Source organism: Octodon degus, unplaced genomic scaffold (assembly GCF_000260255.1).
Source record: "Octodon degus isolate 3935 unplaced genomic scaffold, OctDeg1.0 scaffold00031, whole genome shotgun sequence".
NCBI lineage: Eukaryota > Metazoa > Chordata > Mammalia > Rodentia > Octodontidae > Octodon > Octodon degus.
Window position 1 is genome coordinate 5,013,798 of NW_004524607.1, and position 12,850 is coordinate 5,026,647.

Below are 12,850 nucleotides of genomic sequence, written 5' to 3' on the forward strand. Positions count from 1 at the left end.
CTTTTCATTCTGTTTTACTACATACCAATTTATACAATGTTTGAGTTTCCTTTATGTTCCATTAATTCATGTCTCCATTCTCTAATAGATGCACACACTTTTAATGTAGTTTTGAAATATATTTTATCATATATGTTAATGCATGCATCCTTTTCATTATACACACACACACAAATAATATTTGCTATTCTTGTCCACAAAATTTTCAAGATATTCTAGAAAAATCATTTTCTATAAAAGCTCAGGAAAACATCCCACCTGTACTGACTGCACTTATCATGGAGCAATAAATGATATGGAAATCATTGATGTCATAACAATATTCACTCCCCTCAGCTTCAAATGACTATGTATATCCATTTTTCTTAAGACTTTCATGGCTTTTGACTAAATTTTGTAGTTTTCTATATGTAGGTCTTGCAATTTTTGTTCTCAAAATCCTTCAAAAGCAGTGATTCTGAAAGCCCTAAATTCTGATACTATTTGCATCAGAAGATAGTTGGTAGTTTTATAAGTTGTAATGCTGTTATTATACAAATCACTTATTTAACTAAAAGCTTTGCCTTTCAAGCTACAAAAATTTGAAATTCATCTAAAAACCAACAATGATTACTTTAAAATTCAATGTTCAATTTTGTTTCCTCTTAGAAACAGCGAAGTTTTTGCATTAGAACTCCTGTTAACAAGTAAACTTAAGTATTATTATCCTTTATTATATATTTTAATAAGAAATGCTCTTAATTTTTATGTTATCTAAGCACCTAACTATGAAGTGCTTTAAAATTTTATTTAAAAACTATGATACCCAAATATCATAAAACAGACATATACATCAATTATCTCAATTTATGCACAATCTAGAATGTGTCCAGTATACCCAAATATACATAAAATGTGGTTTTATATCTCCCTGTCTACTAAGAAAAATTCTACTATTTTACCTCATCCCTTCATGAGTGTTTTTCCAGTTACAGGGACTACTGGATGCATGTATTTCCTAGCAGCGTTACAGATCAGGATATGACTTTGCTTTACTTTTATAAGTCCCAAAGAGCTGTGCAACTATATTTCAATAAATATTCACTCATGTCATTCAAAGGTGATTGATCTTTAAAATGTGTCAGTAATGTGTGTGTGTGTGTCTGTGTGTGTGTGTGTGTGTGTGTGTGTGTGTATAGTACAATGTGTTTGAAAAATAGCTCTGTACTTCAAGGTGTTTTCAAGGAAATGGCTTTAGATTTTGGGGTGCTTCTGACACTTACATGAATATTGAAGGCATTTTTTCCCAGATGCTTAGATATTTTGCCAAAACATGCTAAAACAAAATCACTTAGAGAATATGAACCAGCCCAGAGATTAACAAAATCTCCAACTACACAGGCTTCCACAAATAATGAGATGAAAACAACAGATAATTCGGAGCCATCAAATATTTCAGTGCTTCGCTCTCTTACTATGACATATTTATCCCATATGAAATATTTGTACAAGAAGTGGTAATAACCTTCCTGGACAGGAAGAATAAAGGTTCTGTAGAAAATGTTAACTTAATTTTGGTGGTGATGCAAAGTTAAGGAAGGGTTGTTAAGGGGTGGCCTGCTGCCACAGGGTGGAGTTTTGTTTTGGTATCCTTTTAGAGCCTGCAGGTGTTTGGCACCAGTGAAAATCATGGCCAGCTGTGATATTTCAATAATTCTGATATGTCCCTCCCCATAGTTCTCAGAAGTAATGCTTCAGAGTTATGTCTTACACCTGATTATTCAACTTGTGTGGTACAAATGGGAAGATTTTGTTAAATAACATCAGTTTTGTGACACCCTTTGCCCTTCTTCCCCACTCTCAGGCTATGACATTAAGGACAAAAAAAAAAATCACTAATCAAAGGCTCTGATCATTAATCTTTTTTAACTGAGCAGTTCAATCATAGATTATGATGCAGTTAAGTAACTAAATATACACTGTTAGGAAGTGAAATCCTGAAAGCACGCTGGTGCACTCTCTTTTGATACTCTGTGGAGATAATAATGCTTTGAAACCCCTCTCAGTGGTGACATCCATACCTATATTCACGGAAATTTGAAAAGTTTCTATTAAAAGCTGCATTTTCTTTTAAGTTTGTTTGGGTTGGAAATCCTCAAACCACAATGTATTTCATGCACATGTTCCCAAGGGTATGTTAAATAGGACCATACTGAGGTCATCTAGTAAGTTTTTGAAACTTTTTTAAGAATTCCTTTAATGTACTGCACAATCTTGGCCTGATTAAAAGAAGATATTTTAAGAAAGCACTTGGAAAAATGACTGGCTATTAAAATCTACATGCAGATAATCTATATTATACTGCATAATGCACAGAGCTTTCCCCCAGATAATCTGTCATTCAAGTAGGAAAAACAATAAAACTAGCATACCATTTTGAATCACAATTTCTTAGAGCTATCAGTAAATACAGAACAAAGGTTCTTGTAGTATTCTTGAATGAACTAACAATGGATGATTGTAGGATAAATTTAACTGTATATAAGTCTGTAGCATTTAATCAGAGGATAAAAGGTAGATAATCATTCATCTATCCAGAAAATATGAATCATCTGTTGTTCCAGTTCAGTTTTAGAAAATCAAGTTTTCCTGGCACATGATTCTATGCTGAAATTGTTAGGTAAGGTTAGCAATAGTATCTACCACCAAACACATTTTTGTTGCCTATAGTTTTTCAAGACACAAATGAAATATAACTGATCTACTTTGATAAGTAGGCATACAAAATTCTTTTTTATTCCTTGAGGATCCCAAGTCTTTTTCTCCCCCAGCTAGACATACCCCTTCCTGCTTCATCAAAGCCTTCCCTCCTGCGCCATGTCCCAGGCCTTGTATTTCACCCAAAGTAATTTCCAGTTCAGTGAGCAGCTGTGCTGGCAGAGCGCACATGGAGAGCCTGCCGCTGCGCCAGCCCCGTGTTCCCACATCTGAGCACAAGTGACCGATTCCTTGTACCCAGGGCCAAGAAACGCTGCAGCTCATCAGAAGAAAGCAAGATTGCCCCCCCAACGGAAATCATACTTACAAAAACTTTTATGGAAAATGAAAAATGATAGGGTTTCAGTAACCAGAAATGATGAAGAGTTGAGACCTTCCTGGCACAGAGCATGGATGCGTCTTCTTAAGAGGACACTAGAGAGTGATATTATGTAAATGATCCCCATCTTGGTGGCTACACTGGGTATGTTTCTATCCACACATTGAGCACCTACCAACTAACAACCACTGTGCTACTCCCTTGATAAACATCTCATTTTATACCCTCAACAATATAGAGACATTATCCTATTTCACCATATTACAGTTAAAGAAACTAAAGCCTGGAAAGTTTATAAAACTTTCTAGCAATTTTGACACTGTGGTCTTAACCATTATGCTATATTCAGTTCTGCACCCGCCTGCCCCTATTCAACTGGGCCTACTTTGTCAGCCCCAGTTGAGATACAGCAGCCACTTAATCATTTGGAAAGCTTACACTTTCCACATGTAACCAACTTATTCATTTGCTGATTCACACTTACATAAATATTGATCTTGTACCTGTTGTTGAAGTCAATTTTTAATTTGTTTTTCAGAGATGCAAAGAGAATTCATATTAAATCTCTGACATCTGGTATATAATGCATTCACTAAGGTCATCTTGAATAAATGAAAAAACTTTCTCCATAGCCATTTTTAGAGATCATGTTTAGGTTATTTTAATAATGTTTAATTTTCTGATTTTTCCACATGAACCATTGCTTTAACATATCATACACTGAAGTGTGTAGGATTTCATATTTATCTCAATTTGAGTGCATATTTTCCTGATATTTTCTGAGAATTTTTCATCAGCATTTTCTGTTCCTTTATCTATGTTTGATCACATGTAAAGTCACCAAAGGAAAGAATTAGTCTTAAATATTAGTAGGTATGTTCTAATGGATGTAAAATGAAGATACCAAAGATACAAAGCGGCATTTACATGAAGTTTTTCCCTCAAAAAACTATATTCTGTTTCTAATAATTCATTTCAAATAAAAAACCTTCTACTATATAGATATAAAGGCCCAAGGAAAAAAATTCTATAGTTTCAAACTGTTGGAAATTGAATGTGAATCATTACAGCAAAATCTATATAGAAAAATAAAGGTCCTCTCCATTTCAGGGTTAACATATGAGTGTAAGATATGGTAAATTGCTTGTCATTATGTGAGTTGAAATAATAGTATCAAAAATTGGTATTTTGACAATATCTAAGAATAATCACATGAATAATACTATAGAAAAAAAATTATTTGTTTAGTGTGACCCTTCTTCCTGGGCCCCACGGAGATTCTGAAGAAATGTATAGCATAAATAGCACCCTTTAATCAAAACAGATGACAACTTCTTATTTACCGAATTAAGCATAACTTGCTTTGTCCATTTTAAGACAATCATATAATCAGAGGTGAGCTGTAACTGAAATTTCTTATATTTCTTTCTACAAAAAAATATCTGAGAGCCTAACTCCAGTATCTCAATTTGTCTATATTTCTGTAGTGGCTAATGAGAGAATATAGTAGGTTCAACAGATGAAAAGAAGTATGTTTACAGACAGCCAATTCTAAATGTGAATTCATTTCACATTCACAATTTGAACATATCAATGCAGTCATGTTATGTAGCTTGAAGCTTAAGATCAATGGAAAATTTTATGTTTCTATGAATCAGTCTGGATAGGAAAGAAAAGCAACCAAAAACTTCAAAAATCAAACCTGGGGCTCTGCAAATACAGTCTTCATGTTGTTGATTGGGCCATAAGGAACTCCAGAGCCTTCAAAAAGACACAGCCACGTGGAAGTCACTTCTTCTTCAAGCCTGGCAACAGACCAAAAAGGATGCATGTTCACACTCGAGAAGATGAAGCACGGCCTCGTCTCTGGTGCAGGCCGCTTGCTAAGTAACTAATGGTGACAAAATATATCCCTTTGGCTTTCTTTAAGCCTCATATTAAGTGAAAATTATCTATATGAAACAACTTATATGCCCCTGTAGCAGTAAGAGCAGCCATCCAAGCCTCCGGATTTAAAAACTATTAGCAATATAATTCCTCCTATTTCTATCTATATATTCTTCAAAAGAGTCTGCTAGAAAAGAAATACTGGGTAGAAAATGGTATTAACTGAGTTCCAAATGTGGTTTTGAACAAATTACAAAAATGATGATGATTATAATAATAATAATAACAACAACAACAATAATAATAGTAATGATAATGCAATTTGATCATGAAGTCATGAAGCTAAACAATTTTTAGATCTCAGGTACAATATCAGATTAGGGTAGACAGTGATACCCTAAAAAATAAACATAGGTGTTTTAAAAGAAAGTAATGTATAAACTACAAAAGAATTAACAACTATAATCATTGACCTAAAAATCAACATTAAATTTATTTGTTTATTTATTTAAAACTCAACACTTGAAAAAGATAAGGATTTTAGATTAAATTGATAACATTCAAATTTATGCATGTCCTTTACCTCTGTTGTCTTATATTATTGAAAATTGAGCTAAGACAGAAAAGCATATTTAATTTATTTTTTATTGGGGCTTATGCAAACATTTTTAATGAAGGGAAGGTTACATTTCACTAGGAGAATGTTGCATACACCAAGCATTGATTCTTATCTTTAAATAGTGCCTCCTTTTTCTCTCCATTTTTATGGATAAAGACTTTTCATTATATATTCTGATTTTGTCCCAGTAATGTTCACTATCCCCATTCAGTACACAACAAAATCCTTCTGAAGATGAAAAAAAAATTTTTTTGTGAGAATATCATGATTCAAGGTTAAATGTCTTGCTTATAATTGAGTCTTCACATTCACATTTTCTTTTCTTAATGGCTGTGAACATCATCTCCTAGCAGGACTTCCTAAAATACACACAGATATTTATCATCAGAATGATATATGCTGAAAGAATAAAAGAGATTCTGTGAATCTGGAACCTTTTCAATCAGGGTATCAATTATTTAAGTTTTCATAAATAGAGTGTTATAACAGTTAGTCTGGTAAATTTTCAAGACAAGCAAATGTGTCTCCACTGGACTCACCCAAGTGGCCTAAACGATCTACACAGAGAATGCATGTCAGTATCCAAACAAATCCATGACTGCAGACAGTCAGCAGAGAACTCTGGGGAATAGCTGAAGTTTTAGTATTTATATAAGCTTTTCACCACTGGGCAAAAGAGAGGGATTTATTTCAAGCTATGGAAAACAACACACACACTTTGGAAATGAGACTGGGAGAAGAGGCAGCATCTAAACTGCAGGGTGACCACTGTTTGCATCTCTGCGTGGGTGTGGGCGTGGAAGGGCTCTTTAATGCCACAAACTCAATCACTCAGAAATGGAACATGCTGCATTCCACTGCTCCCAGAGGACTGATTCATCATTTTCTCCTGAAAATCTACCTCCTGATCTAAGTTTGATGTGGAATCCTTTCATTTATCTATGGAAAGAAAAGCTATAAGCACATGTTTTTATTAACCACAAAAATTCTGAAGAAAGGTGTGGGGGTGGATCTAAACCACTCAGGGCAATCAAATCCTAAAGATAAGACAAAAAGGGTGTCCTTAGATCCAAATTAGCAAGCCTCAGTGCCAGAGCTTCCTTTGCAAGGAAGTTATTTTGAGCCTTATAAACAATCCAGATTTCATTGTGACCCTAATAAATAAATCAATGTATTTAATTCTGGATTTTTTAATTTATCTGATGCCAGCATTGAGTATTATTAATCAGATAATATGATTTAGACAGAATAAGCGTTGCTTCCTAAACATAGACTAGACTGTAACTTTCCTAATATCAAATTTCATCTTTAAATTGAACAAAAATTTTTCTTAAATGATGAATTAAAGTTTCAAGGAAGCCAAATCTGCAAACAGAGAAAGAGATCTGGGTCACAATGACAGGAGTTGGACAGAATAGTAAACACTGATGACAACCAAATGCAAGTCAGATGTCCTAAGTTCAATCCCCAGTACCCCCCCAAAAAAAATAAAATAAGAAATTAAAATTTTTCAGTCATTAAATTTTGTCTACATTTTGTCAATTTAATCCTCATATCACATTACAAAATTATTTATCTTTATTTGACCAATTGAAATCTCTGATTCAGAAAAATAAAGTAGTTACATTCATATTTAAAATATGAGATTGCATCTGAAGCTGAGAATGCTGAACGCCAAGGCCATTTTCTAACACACAATGACTCTAGCAGAACGCATACAGAATGCACAGTTCACATGTTGCATGTATTATTTATGATTATAGACAGCTTTAAAAAGAGAGTAGAGAGGAAACTGTTCCTCTTTTGCACGAATATACTTTTTCACTTCTATTTTATATACTTCAGTATATATTCCCTGACATTAATATTCATTCATTCCTCATGTTTTTACTTAACAATTTGTTTTGTGTCAGCAAGTGAGATTAAAACAAAAAGACAATCTTTGTGTTCTGGGATCACATAGTCTAACGGATAACAGAACTAAGGAAACAGATGATTTAAAGTTCAGGATGCTACAAAAAAGATATGAGCAAACAACTTACAGTTGAAGACACAAAGAAGGACACTTGCAGTGGGCCAAGGGAGGCAGGAAAGGACTCAAAAAAAAAAGGTTGACATTTGAGCCTGGTGCTGAAGAATGTATTAGAATTTTCCATGGGAAAGGATTTCTAGGCAGGGAGGACAATGTATATACAAAGATATGCCTGGAAAAAATGCAAGCTCTCCTGTGCCTTCCACGGCAGAAGATGACATGAGAGAGCAAGTTTAGAACCAGAGTGCAAAGCACCTCGTCTGTTGTGCTATATGTATTGGGTTTCTTCTGGCAAAAGGAACCCAGAGAAGTCTTTCACAGAGGACTGGCATTGTCAGCCCTGAACTTAAGGATGGAATAACATAGATGAGCCTATAGATAAGGACACTTTACAGTAGGAAACATATTGTCTTCTGATATATCTCAAATCTACCAATTGTTCTATATTATAGTCAGTAAAGAATAAGTTCTATTTGAAAAAGTTTTCATGATATCCTTTCCTTTTTTAGTTACTGTCCTGTTGATTAGAGCTTCTGAAATCTGCCTTATTCACCAGTGCCTTTTCTTTCTCAGTTTCCAGTGTACTTAAATAGTCATTTATTAATTTTCTGCTCAGATTTCTCATCCTTCCTCCCTGTATAGTACTTCATACCTCTGAGTATTATATTTTTAAGTTCTGTGACATGCCCTATACTTCTTTTTCGTTCTGTTTAATATCTCCTTAGACATTTGTTTCTCACATTAATTCTGTAGTCAGGTCCAATACTCTCTGAGAGGGGAGGCCAAGTAGAAGGAAGTTGGAGCATCATGGGTATGCCACCGAAGGCAAGGGGGGCACCCAGCCTGAAGTCATATACTGCCTCATCATAGATCCAAAACTGGAAGACCCAACTGGCCACATGAACTGGAAACTCTGAAACCATCTCGGAAAAAAGCCTTTCCTCTTTCAATATTGATTATCTCAGGTATTTTGTCATAGTAACACAATGCTACCCAACACACTCACCCAAGCGATACTATCTTTGTACATATGTCACTCAAATTCATTCTGTAAGGTATCACTTTTTTGCCAGCTCCCTCCTAATCACTATAGGGTAATTCCACTCAGATGCACTACTCCAGTGATAAAGGCAGCATCTCCATGGGTGACTCTATCATTTCCATTTTCCTCAAACCTAGTGTTCATCCCTTGCCTGAACTTGTATCCTTGCTAAATCTGAAACTCCTTCCTTTCCACCATTTCCTAGATTGTTTATTTGAGCATGCTTCAAAGGTTAAATTTCGCTCCTCCACCTCCACCATAACTGTCACAGTCCTGGCCTTTGATGTTTCACATTTTAACAATGGTGATAGTTGGCTTTAAAAGATACTGCTTCTAGCCAGGCATAGTGGCTCACACCTGTAATCCCAGTACTCAGAGGCTGAGACAGGAGTATCATTTCTGTGAAATTAAGACAAGTAGCCTGGACTACATAGTAAGTTTAAGGCCAACCTGAATTACACAGCAAGATGAGAGAGTGAGTGAGAGAGAGAGACATAGAGAGACACACTGAGAGAGAGAGAGAGAGAGAGAGAGAGAGAGAGACAGAGACAGAGACAGACAGAGAGAGAGAGACAGACAGACACAGAGACAGACAGAGAGAGACAGAGACAGAGACAGAGAGAAAGATAGACACAGACACAGACACAGACAGACACAGAGAAAATATATCTTCCAATTTCCTAAGCACCTAAGTCATTAACTGTATGTCTCAAATTTGTTCAACTACCTCCTTCTAGAGAACCAGTAACCTCTCCAGAGCTAAAGAAATATATTGTTTATTGGCTATTACATATGCAGAAAGAAATAATGGATATGAATATTTGGGAAAAATAATAAATTGTTAATCATATTAGCCTGAATTAATGTAGTAGATTATTTACTCCTAAAGCCTCCCTAAGACTAGTTTTAATCAGACACTAAGGTTGGGAAAAGAAAGACAAGCATCTGATGTTCTCCCCTATTTTTCTAAATTGCCCCCTAAACTCTGTATAGGAGTAGTGTTGGGGAAAATAAATTTTAAATTCCAAATAACTTAGAAAAAGTGCTTAAAGCATGATGTTTCAATTTAGAGACTTATTGTGCTATGCAGAGGATCATAAGATCTCAAGACTTCAAAGGACCTCTAAAATCCATTGTTTCCTATGATCCTAAAAAATCATCATTTTATGTATACTGGAAATATTTCTAGTAATAGAGAACTCACTGGCAGCCAGGTTACCAGAAATATTCAAACACAGGAAGCATGCTACAAGAAAAGCATGCTGTTTAAAGATAATTGGGTTTGAATAAGCCCAACTATGCAAGCACCTCCTATGCAGTGGATCTTCAGAAAAATATCAATTAATAACCTGGAATTTCTCAAACAAAAGAAGCCATCTACTAAGCATTTACAAAGTAAATGGATCTATATGAAAAATATTTATATGCATCATGTCAATTCTCATAACAGTTCTACAAAGAAAGCTATCATATGCTCATTTAAAAGATAAGGAAATCAAGGCTTACAGAATTTAAGTAATCATTTGAATTTGCATGAGTGTGATGTAGCTAAGCAGAAATTCTATACTAGATCCAAAACCTATGAACTAACTGTCACTATCTATTGCTTGACTTCTGCCATCAAGGTTCAGGACAGCAGATCAAAGCTCTGGATGCACTGTGGGGGGCCAGTCCCATAGACAGCTTCAGTGCCATGTTAACTGAGAGTGTTTTATAAAACATACCACAATAAGTACTTCACATCTAATATTCCTAGACCTTATAAGCCCATAAGGTAAGAATCCTATGATATGAGAATCATGTTCCTCAAGTTGAAGAAAATAAGCCATAATAGAGGTCAAATAAGACAGTTCATGGACTAGAAGGTCCCAAGCTATCAATTGATGGGACTCAGAACTGGTTTTCTCTAGGTTCTCTAGGGTAGACTCAATAGATGTCAACAGTTTCCAATCAGACTGCAGCACATAATTTCACCTGTAAGCCAGTGATATATGAGCTATGGTCTACCCCCGGATGTGGGGGCAGGAGGGAGGAACGTGGGCAACTCTACTAGGTGAATTGCCTAGGTCCCCGACATCCCTGCCTTCTTTCCAGCTGACCACTGCACAACTCAATGGCTCCATAAGGTATCATAACATCAGCAATGATTTTCTGAGCAAATCTGTTTTAGGATACTATGAGAAAGGATAAATATTTCTTGTTTTGAAGAAGAAATATGAAAGCATTATTGGGACTAACATTTCAAGTCTTTTCCTTCTGGGCTAAGAGTTCATCTCACTTCACATTGTGTCATATGGAAAAGATAATTAATCAATTAATCAATAAGACTTATTGAAGAAACAGGTATGACTTTAATCCTAGCCTGATTTCACTTGGCTTTGGCATTGGTATACTGTTTAACTTCTCCAAGCCTCAATTCTCTCAGTTCCAGGGTAATTATAATAGTAATAAGTTGGTTATAACCACCATATCATAAGTAGTCAATAAATTGCATTTAATAATAAAACTAATCCATTACTGATGTCTTATTGATTATTATTATTATACTTTCTTTAAAATAAATTTACAAAAGAAAAAAGATTGGGAGGCTAAAAACAGGATTGGGAGGCTGAAAGCAGGAGAATCACTATGAGTCTGATCTACATAGTGAGATTCTTTATTAAATACCAAGAAAAAAAAGAAAGAAAGAAAAAGAAAAAGAAGGTTTCTGAAAGAAATTGTTATAATTCAATTTTTATCCAATTTTACACAACTATATATGTTAATCCAAGCAACAGATCTGACAATAAAAACAGGTAATATAACAACCATCGTTAATTTGCTATATGTATTGTTCTTTGTCGCCCTGTTTCTGCCTTTGCATCTGCTATTTGTTTTTGCTTTTGTTTATACTCTTCAAAATAAAACAAAGTAAAAATTGAAAGGAAAAATAATAAAATTAGAAACAATAACAGGCAAATCCAAGAATATACAAAAAGTTAATAATTCATATAGTAGTGGTATATATTTCTAATTATCTCCCAAATATTTTAAGGTCATAAAAATCTAAACTTTGGGGACATCTGAAACATAACTATGTGCTTATTTGCTGCTGCTTATTGTTGTCATCATTTGTTTCTTTTTCTGGAAAACTTCTGGGCTTGTTCTGAAACCCTACGCATTTCATGGTGACCTCTGTGGAGAAGGTGCTTGCTGCTTGCTCCCCTGTTGCAGGAGTGATAATACTGAGACTTCAAGTGCAGCAGGAAGTAATAAGACCTTTTACCAGGCCCTGAAACAAGATGGTTCAGAAGCAGTTTAAAGAGCTACTGATGTCAGTGTAGCTTCGGTGGACAGACCAAAGCTTGCATGGCCTCTTCTTGCATCATCCTAACTATTCAGATCCCCAAAGTCTGGCCTGTAAGTGAGGAGAGAGAGCACCTGCTAGGTCTCATGCCCAATCCAATATCTGGATGAGGTTCACTTTGCTAAAAGGCCCACAACTTCAAAAACAATGGCAGCAACTTGGAGCAAATGGAACGTTTCCTTTTTCCTTATCTCCTCTAAGAGTATATGCGACACTCAAAGACTTATGATTTTCAGAGTTCTCTTGCAGAAAATAGGGTGCATTTGTGATATAAGTAAAATTATATGCTTCTTGATTTCATACATTCTTCACTTTTGAATCAAAAAAGAAACATATTTCAAAGAAAATTATAAACAGACCAGATAGCTCAGCAGATTAAAGTGCCTGCTTAGGCAATGCAGGGGCCGGGATTTTGACCGAGACTGAGCATGGTGGCATGCACCTGTAAATCCAGCTCTTGGGAGGCTGAAAAACAGGAAGGATCACTAGAAGTCCAATCTGTGTAGTGAGACCCTGTAGCCATGTACTAAATACATTAAAAATAAAGTATTAAATAAATGCCGGTTAATAATTTTTAAAAAAACACTATATATGCAGACTGTCACAAGACTAAAACCAAACTTTCCCACTCATTTCCCACCTGTACATTCCAGGAATTTCAAAATACAGAATATTTGCTCAGGCAGGCACAGGGAATGGGTTCAATCCCCAGCGAGCTATGCCAGCCCTGCCACCGGGGCACGCTGAGACAATTATTAAGGCTGGGCGTGGTAGTGCATGCCTGTAAGTGTGGCACTTGGGAGGCTGAAAATAGAAGGATCACTATGATTCCAATCTGTGCAGTGAGA

General features: G+C 35.4%; 1 protein-coding gene across 1 annotated transcript in view; it reads right to left on the minus strand.

The window, feature by feature from the left end:
- Sugct (succinyl-CoA:glutarate-CoA transferase) overlaps positions 1-12,850 on the minus strand; it is an 808,498-nt gene that overhangs the window by 388,232 nt on the left and 407,416 nt on the right. The window contains exon 12 of the mRNA XM_004629655.2: positions 4,779-4,881. Coding sequence (XP_004629712.1) covers positions 4,779-4,881 — 103 coding nt within the window. The remainder of the gene's footprint in view (positions 1-4,778; positions 4,882-12,850) is intronic.